Source organism: Arvicanthis niloticus, chromosome 7, assembly GCF_011762505.2.
Source record: "Arvicanthis niloticus isolate mArvNil1 chromosome 7, mArvNil1.pat.X, whole genome shotgun sequence".
Classification (NCBI taxonomy): Eukaryota; Metazoa; Chordata; class Mammalia; order Rodentia; family Muridae; genus Arvicanthis; species Arvicanthis niloticus.
Window position 1 is genome coordinate 1,829,123 of NC_047664.1, and position 20,927 is coordinate 1,850,049.

Here is a 20,927-nt window from a genome sequence, read left to right on the forward strand (position 1 = left end):
AATGAGGAGCTCGATGCTCAGGTTCAGTCTTTACTTCTATCTAGTCCTTCACCTGTGGTCCTTATTCGGTGCAGAATCACAGGAAACGTCCATGGAAGGTGTGGTGAGACACATCTGTGTTGAGGATTATGAGTTTGAGGCCAACTTAGACTACACAGTGAGACCCTACATAAGAAAAGAAAGAAGGAAGGAAGGAAGCGAGAGATCAGATTCGAGGAAGTAGAATGTCCCCTATTTATAAAGGACACTTTTTTGTCCACTATGACTTGCCATGTGCTTGCTTCGCAAGATAGATCACAATATAAAGATCCATCACAGCAGGAAATACAACATGACTGACACACGTGCTAGCTGAGTGTGTAATGTGGCACCACCATTTTGGAAATGTTTCACAGGTTCTTGAAGGACTGAGCCTGTATCTAATATATGCTGTAGCTATCATACTCCCAGGCAACAGAAATGCAGGCCCCTAGAAGATACATGCACAGGTGTCCACAGCAGCTGTATTCCCAACTGAGGCCAGGTAGTGTTCAGTAGGGTAGTCAAGCTGTGACAGTGAAGCTGGGTTGCAATGAAAACTCCAGAATGTTGGAGATGCTAAGCCATGAGGCATCTGTCAAGAAGAGTTACAGACAGGGTTTGGAACCATCCCCAAAAGAGAGATGTATGTTGCAGCAGCAAAGCCGGAGAAGCTGAGCCATCTAAGCCTCTTAAAACTAAAGTCTTTGGCACTAGACACAGAGCTACAGGATTTAGTTTTCCTTACTAGGCTTCAACCTTACTTTGGTCCAGCATTTTCCCACTATACCCCCATTCTTCCCCTTTGGAATAGTAATGTATATTTTAGAGTTGGCATACATACATATGTGTATATAATGTAACATTACTTTTTGATTTTGAGTTTGTTTTGCATTTCAGAAGAGACTGCGTTAACAGTGCTAAATATCAAAAACTTTGGGAAGTCGGGTTAAATGTGTTTTGCATCATGATATGGCCATGGGCTTATGGGGACCAGGGGATGGAATGTGGTGGCTTGAATCAGATATGTTCTGCATAAGCTCAGACATTTGAATACTTGGTCCCCAGTTGGTGGTGCCATTTGGGGAGGACCACAAAGAGGCGCAGGCTTGCTAGAGTAAATACCCTACTGGAGGCAGGTTCTTGAGAGTTTATGCCCTCGCCCGACTTCCAGCTCACTCTCTGATTTCTGTGTCTGTCTGTGTGTTTCCTGCTCCCAGGACTATGCCTACTTCTTACTGCTATGCCTTTCTGCCATAATGAACTTTTATCCCTCTGAAACTATAAGCCAAAATAAACTCTTTCATAGATGCCTTGGTCATGGTGTATTGTCATGCCGACAGAAAATTAACTAATATAGCACCCTGAATAAAAGTGAGGACGTGACCACTCCAAGGTATGGTTGAAGAGATGTATTTTATTGTAGAATATGAGGGAGAATTTGACCAGTGGCATCTAGAAGGGTCCAAACTCAACCAGGCCATGAGAGGAGGATGGGGGTGGGGCAGAGGAAGAGAGGAAGAGAAGATATGGCCACTGGACCAAGAGAGGAGCCCAGGAGCAAGAGAGGCCAAGAGAGCCCATGGCCAAAATGGCAGAATATTATAAGAAAGAGAAGCTGGGGGAAGAGAAGCAAAGAGGCTCAGCCCCTAGGCTGGAGAGGTTTAGGGTGGGGGCAAAGTGAGAGGTGTGGGAGGAGCCACAGATACTAAGTGAGCCTCACCCTAGTTTGCATACTGATAGGTAGAGGAGTCTTCTTAGACCCAGCTCTACCAGAGCCACCGGCCAGAGTACTTCCTAAGGTGGTTTTTCTGTTCACCTGACAGTGGTCCAGGCATGGGCAGTGTACAGTCTCAGTGCCCACCCCCAGGTAGCACTTGGTCTGGAGGAATTTCTGTCCAGCAATCTGGATACGAAGGCCCCAGGAACAAGGGCTCTGTGGGGTCATAAAGGACCAGTGAATGGGGCCTGGTGACACAAAATTGCTGGGGAATTGTCTGTGACTTAGCCTTACCTTTAGTGAGGAAGGGTCTCTAGTCACTCGTATCCTACACTTTGTCTCTCATCTGCATGGGACCAGGTAGATTCCCTGACTGGAGGCTACAGGAAGGATCCTGTCCTAGAGCTGAACCCATCCCAGAGGGCATGGCAAGTAAGTATAACCCAGCATGGTAATAATGTCTAGGCAAAGAGCTGAGGCTGCAGAGCATTCGAGGGATGTACCTAGAACTGATGCCTAAACCCCTGGAGGACTGCCATGCCACAATCAGACCTCCCCACAGCCCCAAGTCCTGGCGAGTCACCATCCACATAGGGGGAAGGGGAAGGGACACAGTATTAGCCAAGACAGTGCTCTTCTGGCCTAGGTGCCCCAACTATGCCCCAGTCATCAGGGCCAGAAGTAGCTTTATGATATAGACCTTCTGTCAAGAGTAGGTTTTGTTAACCTGACACAAGCTAGAATCATCTATGAAGAGGAAACGTCAACTCAACTAAGGAATTGCCTCTATCAAATTGGCCTGTAGGCAAGTCTGAGGAGGAATTTATTTTATTTTATTTTATATTATTTTATTTTGGGGGTGTTAATGATTGATGTGGGAGGCCCTAACCTAACCCACTGTGGATACTGCCATCTCAGGGCAAGTGGACCTGTGTATTATAAGAGAGCAAGCTGAGCGAGCCATGGAGAGCTAATCAGTAAGCTGCCTTCCTCAAAAGTTCCTACCCTGACTGCCTGGGTCTGTGATGTAAGACTAAGTACCTACAGGATACACAAGTACTGATGAGGGACCTGGACTATACCCTGCTTACACATACTGTGGCAAGGAGGCTGGTGATGTATACATGGACAATCCTGAGTGTACCAAACAATATCTGAAACCCTCTGGAAGCAACCACAGCACAGACAGATGGGATGCTTCAGAGCTGGCTCTTGAACAAGGGAATTGCCCAAGCACTTCCATACTGCTTGCAGAGGTCTGTGACACTGATGGTACCAGGAGAAGCTATCATCAGCAAGGTGACAGATAGGGCATGAGAAATTACCTATACCCATGCAGACTATATAGGCTCAGAGCACTGGTGACATGAAGGCTAAAGAGGTGGGCCCACAGGACCTTTTAGTGGCACAAACTATCATAATGTTGCTCCAGGGCCTTATGTTAATTCCTGACCAGAGTCACTTAACAGAGTCTAGAAAGGAGGAGGCTGGGTCCCACCAGAAGAGGGAAGGTGAACTCCTACAATGGTTTGATAATGAGTCTGAGTGGCTGTAGTTCTGACAGCTGAAAGAGAAGTGGCCTACTGGTCAGTGGGGTCTGGGGGCATTAGTCAGTAGACCACACTTGCTTGTTCTGAAGATCATCCCCTAGGCCCCTTTCCAGTTTTCAGGACAGAGTGGGAGATTGAGAGGTCTCCCTCCAGATCCTCATAACCCACCCTCTGGGTATTACATGTTGGTGGTTCACTGCAGCATAACTGCAACAACATCCACTATATATAGTGTGTGAGGCCTGGCTGCCTGACACACTAGCTTCTCCACTGTAAAGTGCTCTTTGTCTCATCAAGAGCAGTCTTCTTTCCCATAACGGATATCAGCACACCTCAAGTTTGCCTTGATGATATCACTCTTCCAAAATTAATGCAACCTGCTGGTCATGCTCACTGGCTTGGTGAGCAAGAAGTTACATGCCTCAGAGGGCTTAGTAAAACATACTTCCAAGGGGTGGGAGACAAGCTCTGAAAAGGTCAGAATCCCCAGAGAAGCCTGTTGTGGGTGATCTCATGGCAGTGGGAAATGTCATATTTTATTTAAAGTGAGAGGTAATTGGCAGGCATGGCGGTGCACACCTGTAATCTTAATACTAGTGAGGCTGGGACAGGTGAGTCAAGATTTCAAGGCCAGCCTAGGGTCCACAAAGGAATAAAAAGCACACTACAGAAGGTCATCATATTTCATTCACTTCAAGAGGCACAAGGTCAGAGGGACACTGAATTTGGCTGTAGCCATCCATGCACTATGTATGAACATTACATTCAGACTCATTTCCTGGACAGCAGGTAATACTACTCTGGGAAGATCTTGGAAGCAGGCCTAGCTTGCAGCACAAACTTCTGTGTGCTGGGCTTCTGTGTGCTGGTGGAGAGAAGGCAAATGTGCAGAATGAATTAAGGACGTGTGTCCAGCAGGCCATCTGGAAAGGCACACCAGGGGCTTGTACTGAGAGAGAGAGAGTTCTCCCAGTGGCCAGAAACAAGGTAGGAATATCAGCCTATTTTGAATATTAAACACACACCCACCCACCCCACCCTCAGGCTTACATGTTAAATTTAGTTTCCAGGTAATGGTTCTGTTATGGGAGAATCTAGAAACTTTCGGAGGTAGGGCCTAGTTAAACAAAGCAGGTCAGTGAAGAAGTGTTTAACTTAATTCTATCCTCACCCTACTTCCTGTTCCTGTTTGAAGTGAATAGCCTCTCCCTCTACTAGCTAGCGATCATCATGACATTCTGCCTAAATGGATGGGACTAAGCAACAAGGCACTCCATGTTTACTGTAGCCATGGATGGCCCAGGAGTCCTCAACTACCACTCAAGCTGATAGCAAACTGGGATCCACAGGAGAATATAAGAGTTACAGTTACAGGGTTATGTTGGCTTCTGCCCAGCTTTCAAAGGAAGACTTGGGAGGCCAGGTAATGTGTGGCAAGGTTGGGATGGTTTGATTTCAATTTGTCACAAGCTAGAGTCGTTTGGGAAGAAGGAACCTCGATTGAGAAAAATGCCCCAACAAGACTGACCTATGGGTGAGCCTTTTTTCTTAATTAGTGATTGATGTGGGAGGGTCCAGACCATGGTGGGCGGGGCCCACCCTTTGGCTGGTGATCCTTGGGCGTGTAAGAACATAGTCTGAGCAAGCTCTTGAGAGGAAGCTAGTAAGCAGCACTTTTCTGTGGTCTCTACATGACTTCTTGCCTCCAGGTTTCTGCCTGACTTCCTTTGATAATAAACTATGGTGTAGAAATACATGAAATAAATGCTTTCCTACCCAAGCTGCTATGCCCATTGTGTTTTATCACATCAACAGAACGCCTAAGACACCAGCCTAGGAGAAAGGTCATGGGGGCTGTAAATGGCAACACCACAGACAGACTGTCTAACACAGAGCTCATACCACAATAATGTGCCCCAATGCTGAGAATGGATCTGTAGGATTTAATGTTTATCTTGCTGTGTTTTGGTCTTGCTTCACTTAAATCCTTCCCAGTCATTTATTTTCCTGTTGGAATAGAGATGTTTACTCTGTGCAATTGTATTTCAGAAGTAGAAGTACATAACTTTATTTTTGATATTACAGAAGCTCAAGAAACTGAAATTAGACTGTGTGCATGGTGTGATGGTGGTGGTGGTGGTGGTGGTGGTGGTGGTGGTGGTGGTGGTGGTGTGTGTGTGTGTGTGTGTGTGTGTGTGTGCGTTTCTGTGTGTGTGTACCAAGGGTTTCTTACTGAACCTGGAACTTGCAGTTTCAGGTAGACTGGAAGGACAGTGAGCCTTGGCCAGTCTCTGTCCCTTCCACCAACACTAAGGCAATAGGCATGTATTGTCATGCCCAGCCCTTACACGAATGCTAGATATCTGAACACAAGTCCCTGTGTCTGCTTGCACAACAAGCAGTTTGTCCACTGAGCCATCTTTCCAGTGCCACATTTAAACTTTTGAACAGCTGGGAATGGGGAGGAAGGTGGACAAAGGTCACTCCAACTGGGCCCTCTAAAGTACTGATCCACAAAAGCTGATCCCAAGTCTGAGGTAGAGAAAGACACTTTAAAGGGAAACAGGGGAACAACAAAAGAAGCTGATAGTCAACTGGCTAGCTAATGGCAGTCTAGCTCATCCTAGGTGACTCCAGTCACCAGTCAGCACAGGCTCACCAGTCACTAGGAGCCAGTGGCCCTCATGAGGCAGGGACATCCAGGTAAGTCACAGGGTCGGAGAAGGGGCCTGGACGGGCCCAGTAGTCCAGTGCTCGTACTCGGTAGGAGCCAGAGACCACAGCTGTGTCTGCAGACACAAAAGCACATATTTTCTGAAGTTCTCAAAACCCCAGAACCAACACACATAATACTGCACTGAGGTCCAACAGTACAACTGCCAAGACTAGGGTTTTAGGCATACCTGGGCTGAATACAAAGAGGTTGAAAGTAGACGGCCTCCTGTTGATTGGGGTATATGCTTCACCCTTCTGGGAAAACTGGATCTCATATGTCCACAGGCACCTGAGGAGGGATGGGTTGGTACTGAAGCTGGGGTTAGGTAAACTCTGAAGGCTTGGATGGGTGGGATAGGGTAGACCCACACAACCCTGTACTCTTCAGGTCCTTTGCTAACACATCTAGAGTCCCTGGGCACTCTCAAAATTGTGACAGCACACAGTGAGGGGCCTGGAAACTATCATTGTATGTGATCTCCAACTCAGACACAAGCGGGTCTGTGTAGGTGTGTGTGGTGTGTATAGAACATATGGCACCAGAGAGAGATGATTGATTACAAGGGTGATGACATGGGAAAGGACCGACCACCCCACTCACGCACTTGGAGCCCACATGCTCATCCGACCAGACCAGAACCAGCTGCCCACGTGTCAGGGGTAGTGCACGGAGCTGGCTGACCTGTGAGGAGGGAGTAGCTGTTTAGGACTGAGCTAGCCAGCCTCACAGGTAGGGTGGGAGACTGTCACTTGCCTGCCCCGGTGGCTTCAAGGGGCGCGCACATACATGCACCAGCAGGAGTGATGGCACCGGAAGCTTCCGGTGTAAGATCAGACGGCCCCTAGCAGGAAAGGGGCGTGGTGCCTCAGCCACTGGGTCCTGGGGACAAGGAAGGGCATGTGGTTGGCAAATCTCACTACCCAAGAAACCCCTCTCCCTCCCTCCCACCCAGCCTCCCTCCCTTTCTTCTTCTTTCCCTCCCTACTTTCCCACAAACCTCTGCCAGGCGCATACTTCGGAACTGCTCTGCAGAGGGGAAGACTGGCTGGCCCATTCGCTGCCACACACTGTAGGGGCTGCTGAGTTGATTGTCTAAGTAGAGTACTACGTAGACAAGCTCTGTGGAGCCAGACACCATGGTTTGCCTCCCTGGGCCCACTAAGGCCGGTTCCCACCTTCTTTCGGAACCCCACTCACCCAAACCAGGAGGTACCCCACGCAGGCAAAGAGTCACAGGGATACTGTGGTTGGGGTATACGTGGGTGTCATCACTAGTGTAGATCAGGACTGTGGTACTCCAGGCCTCTGAGGAGTCTTCAGGCTGATGGGTGCTAGCCAGGACACCCACTGTATGATTGCTGTCCAACACAACCCCAGCCTTCGAGACCTCTGCCCAGAGTTGTTCTCCATCTACAGGTCAAGCAGAGGGCTAGGGCTGTTGGCCTCCTCATACCCAGCACCTGGCTTCCTACCCTAACGCCTGGCTCCCACCATTTGTATACTGGGAGTCTGTTATACTGTTCATCGCACAGAATGAGAGGAGATGAAGAGGCAGAAATTTGGGAAACGAACCTAAGAAACTCACTCAGCAGCTGGAGGAAGTATGCTTGTCCCTGCCCAGCATGCTCACGTCTCCTTGATCCAGGACATGCCAGGCTAACATGGGTTGTTTTTTTGTTTTTTTTCACTTTGACTCAGCACAGGCAGAAGAAGCAAGGTCATTACTCACCCAACAGGGCCAACAGCCCCATGACTGTGAGTACTGGCTTTCGCAGCAACTGCACATGGGGTGGGTGAGTATTGTTGACCTGGAAGCGAGCAGTAAGTGTACGCTGGGAGAAAGGATACGGGTGGTAGCTCAGGAAGGCATTGTCATTGCTGAGGAGCGCATAGCGCATGGCGGAACTGCTATTGGCAAACAGCAGGTTCTGGTGCTGTGCAATGACCTGTGGACGTGAGGGCAATTGGGACCTGTACCACTGGCCACCGGTACTGTCCCCACCCCCACCAAGGAAGGTTTCCTGAGGTTGAAGGAGGACCCACCTTCACCACCAGAGCTGCATAAGTCACATCAGCTCTCCAAGGTTGTGGCACGGACCAGCCCACCAGAGGGTCTGCCTCATCATTGTAAATTGGGGTGTCCTTAAACTCAGGGAAGAGCTGCTGGATCTGCTCCACAACTGCCATCTCCTGCTCCAGGATGAAGATGGAGCTGCCTGCACCCTGCAGCAGGCATATACTTCATTCAGTACAGGCTCAGCTCAAAGGCAGTGGGGAGGGGAGGGGTGGGAGCACCACAAACCTTCTTGTGCAGGGAGATGAAATCCAGACGCACGCCCACCTCACCAGTGAAGAAGTTGGTTCCATTGGCACAGTGACTCAGGAGGCTCCAGCACATTGGTGACCTTGGCAGGGGGTGGAAGGAATCCCCAGGACCACCCAGCTTCAAAGTGGGGCTGGCAATGCGCAGCCCCTCAGAACAGGCATCATAGTAATTCTGGAAGCCTAGGGCAGGAGGGTCTTGAGGGTCTGGGATTGTACTGCTTCCTTCTCATACAACCCACCCAACACGGCCTGGAAAAATGCTGCCTACCTTGTGTGGTCATGGACACATTGTCAAAGTCATGGTGGTCTGGTTCGTTCCAAGTCTCAAAGTTCCATTTGGAAACATGTGTCAGTCCATATCTACCTGCAGAGGGAGCTCTACCCTCAGGTTTGGGGATGGAGCCTACCTGGTAACTCCTAGGGATCGGGACCCATTATAATGGGGTCCCACTTGGATGGGATTATCTGGCTCCAAGCAAGAACCCTACCCCCACCCCCATCAGGTGAATCTCTCACCCAACAGGCTTCTCAGGCTAGGGAATAGTGATGTCTATGGCAGAGAAAACCAGAGGTGGCCTGGGTGATCAAGGAGAACCTCTCCAGGACTACCCACTACAGCCCAAAGGATTTCCCCCTTCTATTCACCAATGTATCTCCTGGCCAAGAGAGAAACCAGGTCCTTCCATTCAAACACCTGCTGCTTGTCCTCAAAGTCCGTAAAGTGCCCAGACGGACTGCCCATCAGCTCAAATCCTGAAACATACAGGGGTAGTTGTCCCACTGCCCATCATACCCACCACCTCAGTTAGTGCTGAGATACCACCACCCACCAGGACACAGAATGGCAGGTGGTGGGAGAAAACAGGGCCATTGCTCACCAGGGAGAAGCTGGTTCTCCATGAGGAGGTCCAGGAATGCATCCAAGCGAGTGAAGTTGTAGATCAGTCCCTGCCCAGATGACTCCCTGCTGGAGATGGGGGGGGGGGGGGTGTCAGTACTGGAGAGTAGCAGAGTCCCTGCCCAGATGACTCCCTGCTGGAGATGGGGGGGGGGGGGTCAGTACTGGAGAGTAGCAGTATTTCTCCACACTCTGGCTTAGAACTAGGGCCACACTCAAGCATGTGGGGGCCTCAGGCTTCCAGAAGGGCTTTCCCTTTGGAAAAGACTAGCAGTGTGAAAGTCTGTCACATCTGAGTATGGATGAGTATGTGAGCATAGAACCCTACACTAAGCCTTAAAGACCCTGAAAACTTGGGGGAAACTATGGAGGCTTCTATCGCTCATCATGGAATGTGAATGTGTGTGCATGAAACCTTCAAGATATTCAAGTAGGGCTCGGGTCAGTCACCCCACTGAGGTGGAAAGACTTAAGACGGGTTTTGAGACATCTTAAAGACATCTGACAAAGCAAGCCACACATTCTGAAAAGGTCCTAGTAAGCGGCTAATTGAGGTGAAGGCAAGAGATTGCAGTGGGCATGAAGGAAGAGATGCCAGGATACTGTCAACTGCCAGATCTGAGGTGAGTTACAGGCAATGTCCAGGGCAATTGTATGGATTTCAGGACACTGATGCTTAGAGCTCTGTCTCTGGCTTACAACTCTGGGAAAGCAGAGAAGAGCCACCCTGGGGGCTAAATCTGCAGCTGAGGTAACTTGAAGGCACCAGCCAACAGGTACGAAGGGTCAGTCCTGCCAGGGTCCGAGAGCTTGCTAAAGACAAGCTGTCCGGGAAGACATGTAAGACAGCTCATGGGTTTGTCTGGAGAGGGATGGTGTGTCAGAATCTCCACTGTGGGTGGTAGAACCATCTCTACAAGAAGCAGCAGCTCCTAGGCACGGCAACCCCTCACTGTATCTGGTATATGTATGTGACTGTGTATGGTCACATTAGCTACTGCCCCCAAGTCCAGCCTGACATCTGTGCTTCTAGATCGGAGCCTCTGCTTAGAGCTACAAACAGACTTGCTCAGCTCTTTCCCACCCAACGATCAAAATCGGATGCTAATAAATAAAACCTAACAAGCATTTGGATAAAGATTAAATCATTGTTCCAAAGTCCCAAGTCGTTGGGGGCAGAAATTGCCATCAGCTCCCTGTCTTCACAAACCAATCAGAGTACACACTTTAAGGGAGCAGGCCTCGGGAACAGGGCTGTGTTCTGGGCTGTCTTTCAAATCAGAGATATTCCAAGACTGTGACCCAGTATGGACCTGGGTGTCTGCTTGACACCCCTCACCCTCCCAACTCCTATCCCACACCCCCCCACCCACCTCCATCCCTACCCTGTCAGCCCCCACCCCCCCCATACCTCCCAGGGCCTTCTATACCCAGGAAATCTAGAAAGCAGTTCTTTGACCCTCTCTGCCTCCTTGAAGGGAGGGTGGTGGTGGTGTTAAAGAGTCCTAAAGTGGGGAGGGGGCGGGTCATTGAGACGAGGTGTAGGGAAGTCTGCCATCCCCTGCAGAGGCCTGAGCCATAGCCCAGCTGAGGCAGGCAATTCTCCGTACAGCCAGACTAGGCGCAGCCCCAGCAAGGAAGCACAAGGGCCCTTTCACAAGAGCCTTGGGAACTCCCAGGCCTCCTGCTAGAGGCGGAGCGCATGCTTGCGCTTAGAGGGTGAGGCCACTGCTGCGGCTGGTGAGTGCCTGGGTGAGCGCATGAAGGATGAGGGGGAGGCCTGAGCTGGCAGGGAAGTGGAACGCTCCCGCTCCGCTCCGCTCCCGCTCCCGCAGAGGAATGCAGCAGTAGCCATGCACTCGGCTTGGGAGGGCCGAGGCAGAGAAAAGAACGAGGTCTACAGACGCCTGACTATGCGGGATGACAAGCGGGATGGGGGTGGTGCGTGTAGTGCGGAAACACTCGGTGTCTCTCAGGAGAACCTACTGATGCCCCAGGAAGGCACAGAAATTCTGGTCTGGTCCTAAAGCCTGTCCGCCTCATCATTTTCCACTGTTGGAGGAAGTATGGTGTTTTCTTCCCAGATAAATAATTCAGTATTTAAATGGTGGACTTAGAGATAAAAGAAAAAAATCACTGCGCTGCATAGGACCAAACAGACCAACGGACCTCATACCCCTGCCTTTTGTGTGTCCAGCAGCAAGCCAAGGTGCGGGCAGCTCAATGAGCACATTGGGCAGGGACAGTGAGCCTGGTCATACCCATTTGCAGCACCACCCTGAGTGGATGGAGCTGTAGGGGCAGAGGAAAGAGTGGGGGGGGGGACTCTTGGTAAATCATGGAAGACATGACGTCATCTGCATTTCAATTTGCTGTGGACACCGACCAGGAAAGGCCCAATCCCTCCCACCCAGGGTGGTGGAGAGGGGAGGGACCATCCCTATACTGTTTTCTCTCTGTGTTTACAGGGCATCATTACACAACTGCAGCCCTGCCATTCTCATAGATGTAGCAACAGCCCCTATGTGGGTAACTGGGTAGGTTATCATTATATGACATCCCCAATAGTTATGCCCAGACCACTAGAGGAGCCTTTTATCTGACACAAGAGACGTTCTGACTAACCCCACCACACCCACTGGGTAACTGCTCCTGTAAGCCACCATTGCCAACTGCCATGCAGTGTCTCTCAGAGTTTGTTGTAAGGGAAAGAGGAAGCCCAGCTCTACAAAGGTAGGACAGAACAAGTTAAAACCCTGGGGTCCTAAATAGGTTGTAGGAACAGGAGACCTTCTTGGAGAGATAGGACAGCATCCAAGTGGGGCACCTGAGAGCAAAGGCGGAGGAATCCCTAAATCACAGAGGGCCCAGCCTAGTCTCAGTCAGGCTTCCCACTCCGACCACTCCACCTACATTCCATTGCCATCTTGCCCACAAGCAAGGCTGTGGCCAGGCCCATGGCTGCCAGGAACTGGACCTGTCAATGTCCCAAAGAAGTGTCCAACCTGTGAACTGGAAGGGACTCTGAATTCTTATTGTCCCCTGACCTGGAGGAATGAAGTCCCAGGGTCCCAGATGGTTCTGTAAGACAATTGTTGATCCTAAGCCCTTTCTCAAGACCCTTGAGGCTAAGAGGAGTAAAACATAGCTTCCTTTGCCCAGTCCCAAGGCAAACTGTCCACTGTCCTAGGGCCTGTGGAGATGGTGGCCCAGACTAGCCGGCCTTCTAGCTAGTAAATAGAATGAAAAGAACTGGCCGGGCAGTGGTGGCACACGCCTTTAATCCCAGCACTTGGGAGGCAGAGGCAGGTGGATTTCTGAGTTCGAGGCCAGCTTGGTCTACAGAGTGAGTTCCAGGACAGCCAGGGCTACACAGAGAAACCCTGTCTCGAAAAACCAAAAAAACCCACAAAAACCAAAAACCCTACTTCCAGCATGGGAGAGCACCCAGAATACAGGAGCCTACAGAAGACAGCAAGACTGTTAGACAAAACTACTGACTCTTAAGCACAATGTGAGAAACTCACTGCTCACTACAAAATGTGGATCTGAGGGTTCTGACTAGCCTTACAGAATCTGGGGGCAAACCTCAAGTCTGAGATTACTGACTGATTACTTATGCGAATGTTAAAGGGCTAGCTATCCTTACAAGGCAAGTCTCATATCCTACAGAGGTATGTGGGGGCCAAGTGCCTCACCAGGATTACAGGGGGTCGGTACCAGGGAGGTGAGGAAAGGAAGGGAGGGTGAAACTGAGGCCAATCTAGAATCTCTGCCTCCAAGGGAAAACACAACTATTTTGATGCTGACAACCTGTGCACAACACAGGAATGTGTTCGATGACAACAGTACACTTGTGAATGCACTGCACTCAGGAACACGGAACAGAGACTGTGCTTCAGCTTGCTCCAGCTAGAACAGTCTCCATGAAGGTGAAAAGAAGACAACCAGCGTTTGGGTAGGTGTAGTCAGCTGTATTTGACTCCAGAATCTCATAGCTAAAGTGATTTCACTCAGCTCCTCTGGGGCCTCACACTTAAGTATCCTGCCTCAGCCACTCCTGTATCCACCTCCTCTTCCTCATAACAAGACAGAATCTGCCGCGCCTGGAGCCCCCACCCCTCTGTAGAGGGGAGTTTATCAGAGGCCCACACAACCGTAATTACTTGTGAGCCTCTGATTATAGTACAACTTGCTGGATTAGCTCACCGGATTAGCTGCTCAGGTAACGTTCATTTGACTGGGGAAACCCATGACTCAGCTATCTTTTGGGTAAATAATTTAACAGTGAGGGCAGCGGAGTATTCTCCACAGCTCAGCCTCAGAGGTGCCTGCCAACCTGCTCTCTGTCTGTTAGGAGAAGCCAGAGTGATTGGAGGATCAGCCCACCAGCAAGCTGCAGCCCCTGGATACTGCAAAGCCTACAGAGCCAGCCAGGTACCCCAGGTAAGAATTGTCCCTTGTACCCATACAACAGGGCCCAGCAAAGGTGGCTTAATGAACAGAAATAGGAACCTAGACTACCATTTCCCTGGAGATTGCTCAGATACAAGGCAGGTGGTACTTACAGTCCTTCCTCCACACATTTTAGTCCCTAGACACTTGGGGTGGGCCTCCGAGTGTTCAATGACCCTTATGTATCATCGTTTTCATAATGTTCCTCAAGAGCTAGGATGCTTGCTGAACAACCATCCTACCTAGGAAGCTGTTACCCAGGCCAGGCACAACTGGCTCCAACAGTCACCACCGTGTCCTGGGTTGCAAGAGAACAGAGAGTGTTTGATTAATATTACAAACAAGCACTTTGGAACCTGTAAACAGGACCAAGGCCACCACGTGGTCAGCACGGCCTGAGAATTCTTCAGTACCAAAGCAAGGTCAGAAGGGGCTAGGTCAGCCAGGCCAAAGGTAGACATCTGTGAAGCAGTGTGCTTGTTCGGTGTACTTGAGCCTCTGAGAAGAGACTCGGCGCTTGGAGTAATGGGCACACTGGTTCCAGAGCACACTAATGCCTAGTGAGGCACACCCTAAACTCATGAAGAAGGACTATCACAGACCGGGGCCCCAGCACACACAGTGTACAAGGTCTCTGTCAACCACCAGGCCCATGGTGTTCACAGGAGAACAGGTGAATAGCTTGAGAGAGCTCATAGAGAAGTGGGGTGATTGGCAGATGCCACTGCCAGACCAGGTGGGTTGGAGTTCAAGTTCAAAATGCATCTGCCTCTTGTCACTGTGGCTGGGGCATACGTGGACTGGCGGAGGGCCTGGTCTAGCCCTTGTCTTGGGTAGGTGATCTTCAGGATGCTTTAGACAGCAGACTTCACATAGAGGCTGAATTCAGTAGTCCACAGAACACTGCTCAGGCTGAAGCGAGGTAACATGGCTCCCTGAAGCATGCTGCTGTCTGTCATAAGCGCCTCTCAGTATAAAACTAGCATCTTGGAGCGCAAGGCCTATATTCATCCACACAGAAGTACAACCTCTTGTCAGAAGGACAATCTCTGATATCAGATGTGTGATGTCTGTGTTTGGGTGGGCAAAAACTCACTGTGAAGCTGGATCCTGGGCTCTGAGAGCCTAGACCCCCTAACCATGCCCATTCCCCCTTGCAGGTTAGCCAAAGAGCCTGGTGTGACAGGATGGATGCTTCTCCTGAGCCCCAACAGAAGGATGGGACACTGGTGCTGGTCCGACGGCAGCCCCCTGTATCCCAGGGCTCGCTGGAAACACTAAAGGCCAGGCTGAAGAAGAGCTGCACCTGCAGTGTGTCATGTGCTCAGGCTCTGGTGCAGGGTCTGTTTCCTGTCATACACTGGCTGCCCCGGTACCGCCTTAAGGAATACCTGGCAGGTGATGTTATGTCTGGATTGGTCATTGGCATTATCCTGGTGCCACAGGCCATAGCCTATTCACTGCTGGCTGGGTTGCAGCCCATCTATAGTCTCTACACGTCCTTCTTTGCCAACCTTATCTACTTCCTCATGGGCACCTCACACCATGTTAATGTGGGCATCTTCAGCCTGCTGTGTCTCATGGTGGGTCAGGTGGTGGACCGAGAACTCCAGCTGGCTGGCTTTGACCCCTCCCAGGATTCTCTAGGACTCAGGAACAATGACAGCATCCTCAACAACTCAGGCACAACACTAACCACTGTGCTACAGGACTGTGGACGAGACTGCTATGCCATTGGCATTGCCACTGCCCTCACTCTGACAGCTGGGCTTTATCAGGTAAGGAGTTAGCTGCACAGCAAGCAGGCCGGCTGGCTCCATTTCTTAGAGCACCTGAAGGTGCTTACCACTCACTACCAGAAAAGCCCGGAAGCATGTAGAGAAAGTATCCTTTAGGCTCAGAGAGAAAAACATCACAGCAAAGGCAGAGGTGGAGCTTAGGCCTAGATACCAGAGGGGCTGGCTGAAGGCACAGAATGGAGGGATATGTGGGGCTGGCCTGGCCAGCTGTGGTCTGAGTAGAGCACTGGGCCAAATGGGTCATGGCTCAGGTGCATAACTAGACTGCAACCTTGATGTCCACTTTGGCTTATTGACCCCAGCAGGACCTGGGAATAGAGACATATTCATTTCACTGGTCTTCCTACACCTTGCTCCTTTCTGTTGACCCTGACTTCTCTGTTCCTCTATTCCATGGCTTCCTGGGAGGGAGTTGGGTGGAAGGGGCTACATATAAGACACAGGGGAAGGGGCTGCCTCCTGATGCCTACAGCCCTGATTCTGAAACAAAGCCAATTTCTACATGTGCAAGAGCATGAGAAGTGAGCATCCACACGCAATATCCATAGAACAGAACATAGCTCATTTCTGTTCTGGCCCATGATGTATGTGGAAAACAGCAGGAGTCCATTCAGTGGAATAAGCAAATGTGGATACCAGGCTCTGTGTTGAGACCTCCACCCCTTAGTTTATATTGATGGTGGCTCCTGCCTCAGTCTACCAAACTGACTGTACTTCTTCTACAGGTCCTCATGGGTATCCTCCGGCTGGGCTTTGTGTCAACCTATCTCTCGCAACCACTGCTTGATGGCTTTGCTATGGGAGCATCTGTGACCATCCTGACTTCTCAGGTTAAACACCTGCTGGGTGTGCGGATCCCTCGGCACCAGGGCCTAGGCATGGTGGTCCACACGTGGCTAAGCTTGCTGCAGAATGTGGGACAGGCCAATATATGTGATGTGGTCACCAGTGCCTTGTGCCTAGGAACGCTGCTGGCAGCTAAGCAACTCTCAGATCGTTATCGACACCGTCTGAAGGTGCCAGTACCCACAGAGCTATTAGTTATTGTGGTGGCCACAATCGTGTCCCATTTTGGACAGCTTCATGCACGGTTTGGCTCGAGTGTGGCTGGCAACATTCCCACTGGTTTTGTGGCCCCACAGGTTCCAGATCCTAAGATAATGTGGCGTGTGGCCCTCGATGCCATGTCCCTGGCCCTCGTGAGCTCAGCCTTCTCCATCTCCTTGGCAGAAATGTTTGCCCGTAGTCATGGCTACTCTGTCCGTGCCAACCAAGAGCTGCTAGCAGTGGGCTGCTGCAATGTGCTGCCTGCCTTCTTCCACTGTTTTGCCACTAGTGCTGCTCTGTCCAAAACTCTGGTGAAGACAGCCACTGGCTGCCAGACCCAGTTGTCCAGTGTGGTCAGTGCTGCTGTGGTGTTGCTGGTGCTGCTGGTGCTGGCTCCACTGTTTCACGATCTGCAGCGGTGTGTGTTGGCCTGTATCATTGTTGTCAGCCTGCGGGGGGCGCTACGCAAGGTGAAAGATCTCCCACAACTTTGGCGGCTAAGCCCTGCTGATGCGTTGGTCTGGGTGGCTACTGCAGCTACCTGTGTGCTAGTCAGCACCGAGGCTGGACTATTAGCTGGAGTGTTCTTCTCACTGCTCAGCCTGGTAGGCCGCACACAGCGTCCACGGGCTGCCCTTCTTGCTCGGATCGGAGACTCGACCTTCTATGAGGATGCTGCTGAATTTGAGGGCCTCCTGCCTCCACCCGAAGTGCGAGTGTTCCGTTTCACAGGTCCACTCTACTATGCCAATAAGGACTTCTTCCTTCGGTCTCTCTACCGACTCACAGGTCTGGACGCAGGGCACTCAGCCACCAAGAAGGATCAGGGCCCAGAGGTGGGTGTCAGTAACAGAAGTCTTGCTGATGATGGCAAGGATCTGGGTTCAGTGAGCAGTGGGGCTGGGCTGGTGGTACCCCTGGCATTTGGTTTCCACACAGTGGTCATTGACTGTGCACCACTGCTGTTCCTGGACGTGGCTGGCATGACCACACTGAAGGACCTGCACAGAGACTACAAAGCCCTGGACATCACCCTGCTTCTGGCTTGCTGCAGTCCCTCAGTGAGAGACACACTGAGAAAAGGGGGCTTCCTTGGGGAAGACCAGGGGTCTGAAGATGAGCTGCTGTTCCCCAGTGTACACAGTGCTGTGGAGGCTGCACGTGCCCGCCATGAGGAGCTGATGGCTGCTAACTCTGCCTTCTAGCGGGACCCACTTCCTCAAGAGCCAAGACCTGTGTCCACAAACCAGTACTGAGCTCCTTTGTAGGAATGCTATGAATGATGAAGTCATTAGAGATAAATCCTTGGACCAACTGTGCCCTGGAGAAGCCAGGGGACTCCAACTAGGAAAGGAAGGTGCAGCACCCTTAACACATTCAAGGAATCCAAACATTCAGTGATCGAGACCTCTACCTCTGAGTCCACTGCTGCCCCCTGGTGCCTATTCAACCGGGTAGCTGTGACCACACACATGATCCCTCAGCTGACACAGTGCCCAGTTTAATATTCTGTTTTATCATCTTATCTGAGAGTCCTGCAAATTAAATGGCCTCCAAAATGCCAAAAGGACACTTTTCCAATCCCTGAACCACCAGGTACCAGATATGAGCTGGATATGTGGCCAAGCCTCAAGGGTGTGAATTTCCGAAAGGCCTCCTCATGCCTGGTGTTCATCTTGATTGGACCCTTGCAAAGGCAGCCACCTGCTCCACAGTTCAGTGTCACTGTCTAAGGCAATGTGACTGATATAACCTCGGCCTGACCTTCGGGCACAATGTCTCTATACAGCTTATATTGGTAACCACAATGTGGCACATATATGGTACCAAGCCAGGCACAGTAGACACTAAAACCATTCTGTACTTCTAAGAAAACCTCAGGAGGAAACTACCTGTGCTCCATCCAGGGTCTGCCTTTGGCATAGCCAAGCAAACATTCCCCTCCTCTTCTGCCCAACAGGATGCTCTAACAGGAAGCACAGGCCCAGCCCTATGCCCTACCATGATTCTCCCCCACCCACAGCCCAGCACTGTGTCCCGCAGCTGGCCCTGACAAGGTCAGACTCGCCACCTTACCATTTTTGTAAAACAAGCTCTGACCAGCAGCTCCCAGGGTACCCACTTCAGCATCACCCACCTGGCTGTAATGAGGTTCAGAAGCCAGTGTATCCGGACCTGCTCAATGCCACTGTGAGGTATGGCACCTATGTAGGCAAGGTTCAGTCGCTGGTCCCAACTAAGGTCGTACTGGTCAGCCTGGTCGTGAGGCAGTGGGGGGCTAGAGATAGGACAAAGAAGTAAAGTGTTTGTCCTAAGCAGGGGCCTGCAGCATACCAGACTTTACATGTGTATCACCTGACTGCCTAGACCCTTGTGAATGAACTATGTGTCTCCAGAGTGTATGATAAATTAGCCCATTCACCAGAATGTTCTATAGTCTTGTTTGGGGGTTGGGGGAGGTAGGGGAGGGGAGCTCCCACAGGACAAAGTACCATATTCTAAATAGGGCATCTGTCTGCCATAGAAAAGGATGTTAGTATTTCTAGAGACTTGGGGCACACTCAGAAACTGGGGCAGGTCTTGATACTTTGGGAGACATCTAGGCCCTGCCAAAGCACCAATCGTGAACCTATAGCCCTCCTGTGCTGTCCTCTTGATCCCTGGGGGCCACTTAGGGAGGTTCTGGCACTCGAGGGACCCACTAAGGTAGAAAACCCTCACCACACTCCAGAAACTGACTAGCCAGAGAAGGTGGGCCCTAAAGGAGTTTGATCTTCTGAGTGTCCAGGAATGATGGGCGGAGAACCCCAAGCTGTGATGAGGGGAACCCAGAGGACAGAGCAAGGGGCGCTCCTGGACTTGACAAGAGCTGTGGTGGGCCTCACCAGAAGCCGGTGCTCCTCCAGAAGGGCAGCAGAGGCCTCAGCGGGCGGGCTGCGTCCACACGCACCAGGTACGGTGTCTCAGCCAGCGCCAAGGGCGAGGCCAAGAACGCAGCAAAAAATGTCAGCATAGCAGAGGCGGGACGAAGGGGGCGCATGGCTAGGATATCCAGGAGCCCCCCCAACAGCAAGCTTTTAGGAGGCGGTCGCAGTGTTCCGCCTCCGGGTAACGCTCCACGTGACCCTCGCCAGACCCGAACAAAAAGGAACCCAGTCAGGCGCCGCCTCTTCCTGGCAAGTTCCGCTGCGTCCCAGGCACTCCAAAAGTGGAACCAAGGTTAGCAGTGCTTGGATGTCTCAGCGCGGCCATTATTCTTAGTGGCTGTCCCAGCCTCTCTGGAGGCCTCTACGTGCTCTGAAAAACAAATCAGGCACTACTGAGTGTCCTGAGGGGTGGAAGTGGAGAACTGTATCAGAAGATGGCGCTGCGGGACTGCTCCAAGGATTGAATTTGGGGAGAAGTCACGATGCTTTGGCAGAGCAGATCTGTGACTTTTCCGAAAGGGGGCTGCTCTCATTCTGGGACGAATGAGAGGCTCCAGAATCCAAGTGGCCCCTTGTAGTGGACCACCAAAGGTCAGTTCTGAATATTTGTGAAAGGCAGGGTCAGTAGTGCAACTCTTTAAGATTTGAATTGTGCACACACAATGAGTAGGATATTAATTAGCAAGGATGGAACAGAATTAACTGGCACATGCCTTTAATCTCTGGAGTTCCAAACAATCGAGTTTCACAACCCTCGGAAAGCCCCTTTCTTATGCAAATCTCCCCTGACACCAAGGAAGGTAGGTCCTCAGGATAGCTGGTAAAAGGAAGGTTTCTAGGTGGAGAAATGAAAACTATGCCACAACCTCATGCAAGGATCAGAAAGTCAGGAGCCCATGTGACATTTCTGTAGTGACTGAAATACAAAGTTCATTGTCCATAGACAGCAGCTAGATGTAGACAGGGTCTCAATATGTAGTCCTGACTGACTTAGGACTTGCTGTGTAGACCAGGGTAGCCTGAAACTCACAGACATCTTCCCGTCTCTGCTTCCTGAGTGCTGAGATTAAAGGCATGGGCTACCATACCTGCCATCATCATCCCCTTCCTCCTCATCATCATCATGTTTGGTTTTTTGTTTTGTTTTTTTCCCTTCCCTTCTCCCTCTTACCCTGGCCCCACTCACTCCGGCCCAAAGGGTTTTTTAATTATATGTAAGTATGCTGTAGCTGTCTTCAGACACCCTATAAGAGGGCATCAGATCTCATTACAAATAGTTGTGAGCCATCATGTGGTTGCTGGGATTTGAACGCAGGACCTCCGGGAAGAGCAGTCAGTGCTCTTGACCACTGAGCCATCTCTCTATCCATTGTTTTCTTTTTTCTGTTTGCTTGTTTGTTTTGTTTTAAACAAGGTTTCTCTGTGTAGCCCTGGCTGTCCTGGAACTCAATCTCTAGACCAGGCTGGCCTCG

At 50.8% G+C, this 20,927-nt stretch overlaps 2 protein-coding genes across 12 annotated transcripts in view; one reads left to right on the top strand and one right to left on the bottom strand.

Moving 5' to 3' along the window:
• Positions 1–24: 24 nt before the first annotated feature.
• Positions 25–20,927, bottom strand: part of Idua (alpha-L-iduronidase) — a 26,943-nt gene continuing 6,040 nt past the window's right edge. For 3 of the 10 annotated variants that reach the window (XM_076937750.1, XM_076937749.1, XM_076937751.1), the window contains exons 2-14: positions 19,414–19,825; positions 18,666–18,806; positions 9,208–9,296; positions 8,975–9,082; positions 8,598–8,693; positions 8,307–8,524; positions 8,048–8,227; positions 7,734–7,950; positions 7,002–7,414; positions 6,758–6,883; positions 6,609–6,685; positions 6,192–6,292; positions 5,947–6,077 (exon numbers count right to left, since the gene is read on the bottom strand). In XM_076937750.1, the coding sequence (XP_076793865.1) occupies positions 5,971–6,077; positions 6,192–6,292; positions 6,609–6,685; positions 6,758–6,883; positions 7,002–7,414; positions 7,734–7,950; positions 8,048–8,227; positions 8,307–8,524; positions 8,598–8,693; positions 8,975–9,082; positions 9,208–9,296; positions 18,666–18,806; positions 19,414–19,568 (2,028 nt within the window). In that variant the 5' untranslated portion in view covers positions 19,569–19,825 and the 3' untranslated portion in view covers positions 5,947–5,970. Of the gene's footprint in view, positions 166–3,957; positions 5,296–5,946; positions 6,078–6,191; positions 6,293–6,608; positions 6,686–6,757; positions 6,884–7,001; positions 7,415–7,733; positions 7,951–8,047; positions 8,228–8,306; positions 8,525–8,597; positions 8,694–8,974; positions 9,083–9,207; positions 9,297–18,665; positions 18,807–19,413; positions 19,826–20,927 lie in introns of those variants that run through there. The other 7 variants (XM_076937752.1, XM_076937753.1, XM_034508514.2 and 4 more) reach the window with 7 other exon arrangements.
• On the top strand, positions 13,478–18,955 carry Slc26a1 (solute carrier family 26 member 1). Of its 2 annotated transcripts, none has more exons than XM_034508508.2 (3): positions 13,478–13,673; positions 14,843–15,460; positions 16,207–18,955. In XM_034508508.2, the coding sequence occupies exons 2-3, from the start codon at positions 14,870–14,872 to the stop codon at positions 17,731–17,733; spliced, it is 2,118 nt and encodes a 705-aa protein (XP_034364399.1). In that variant the 5' UTR covers positions 13,478–13,673; positions 14,843–14,869; the 3' UTR covers positions 17,734–18,955. The 2 variants fall into 2 exon arrangements, with proteins under 2 accessions (XP_034364399.1, XP_034364398.1); XM_034508507.2 differs by lacking the exon at positions 13,478–13,673 and adding an exon at positions 14,221–14,355.

Coding starts and splice junctions, on each gene's coding strand:
- Slc26a1 (XM_034508507.2), top strand. CDS start 14,236: ATGCCTAGTGAGGCACACCCTAAACTCATGAAGAAGGACTATCACAGA. Junction 14,356..14,842: donor TGGTGTTCACAGGAGAACAG/GTGAATAGCTTG, acceptor TCCCCCTTGCAG/GTTAGCCAAAGAGCCTGGTG. Junction 15,461..16,206: donor TGACAGCTGGGCTTTATCAG/GTAAGGAGTTAG, acceptor CTTCTTCTACAG/GTCCTCATGGGTATCCTCCG.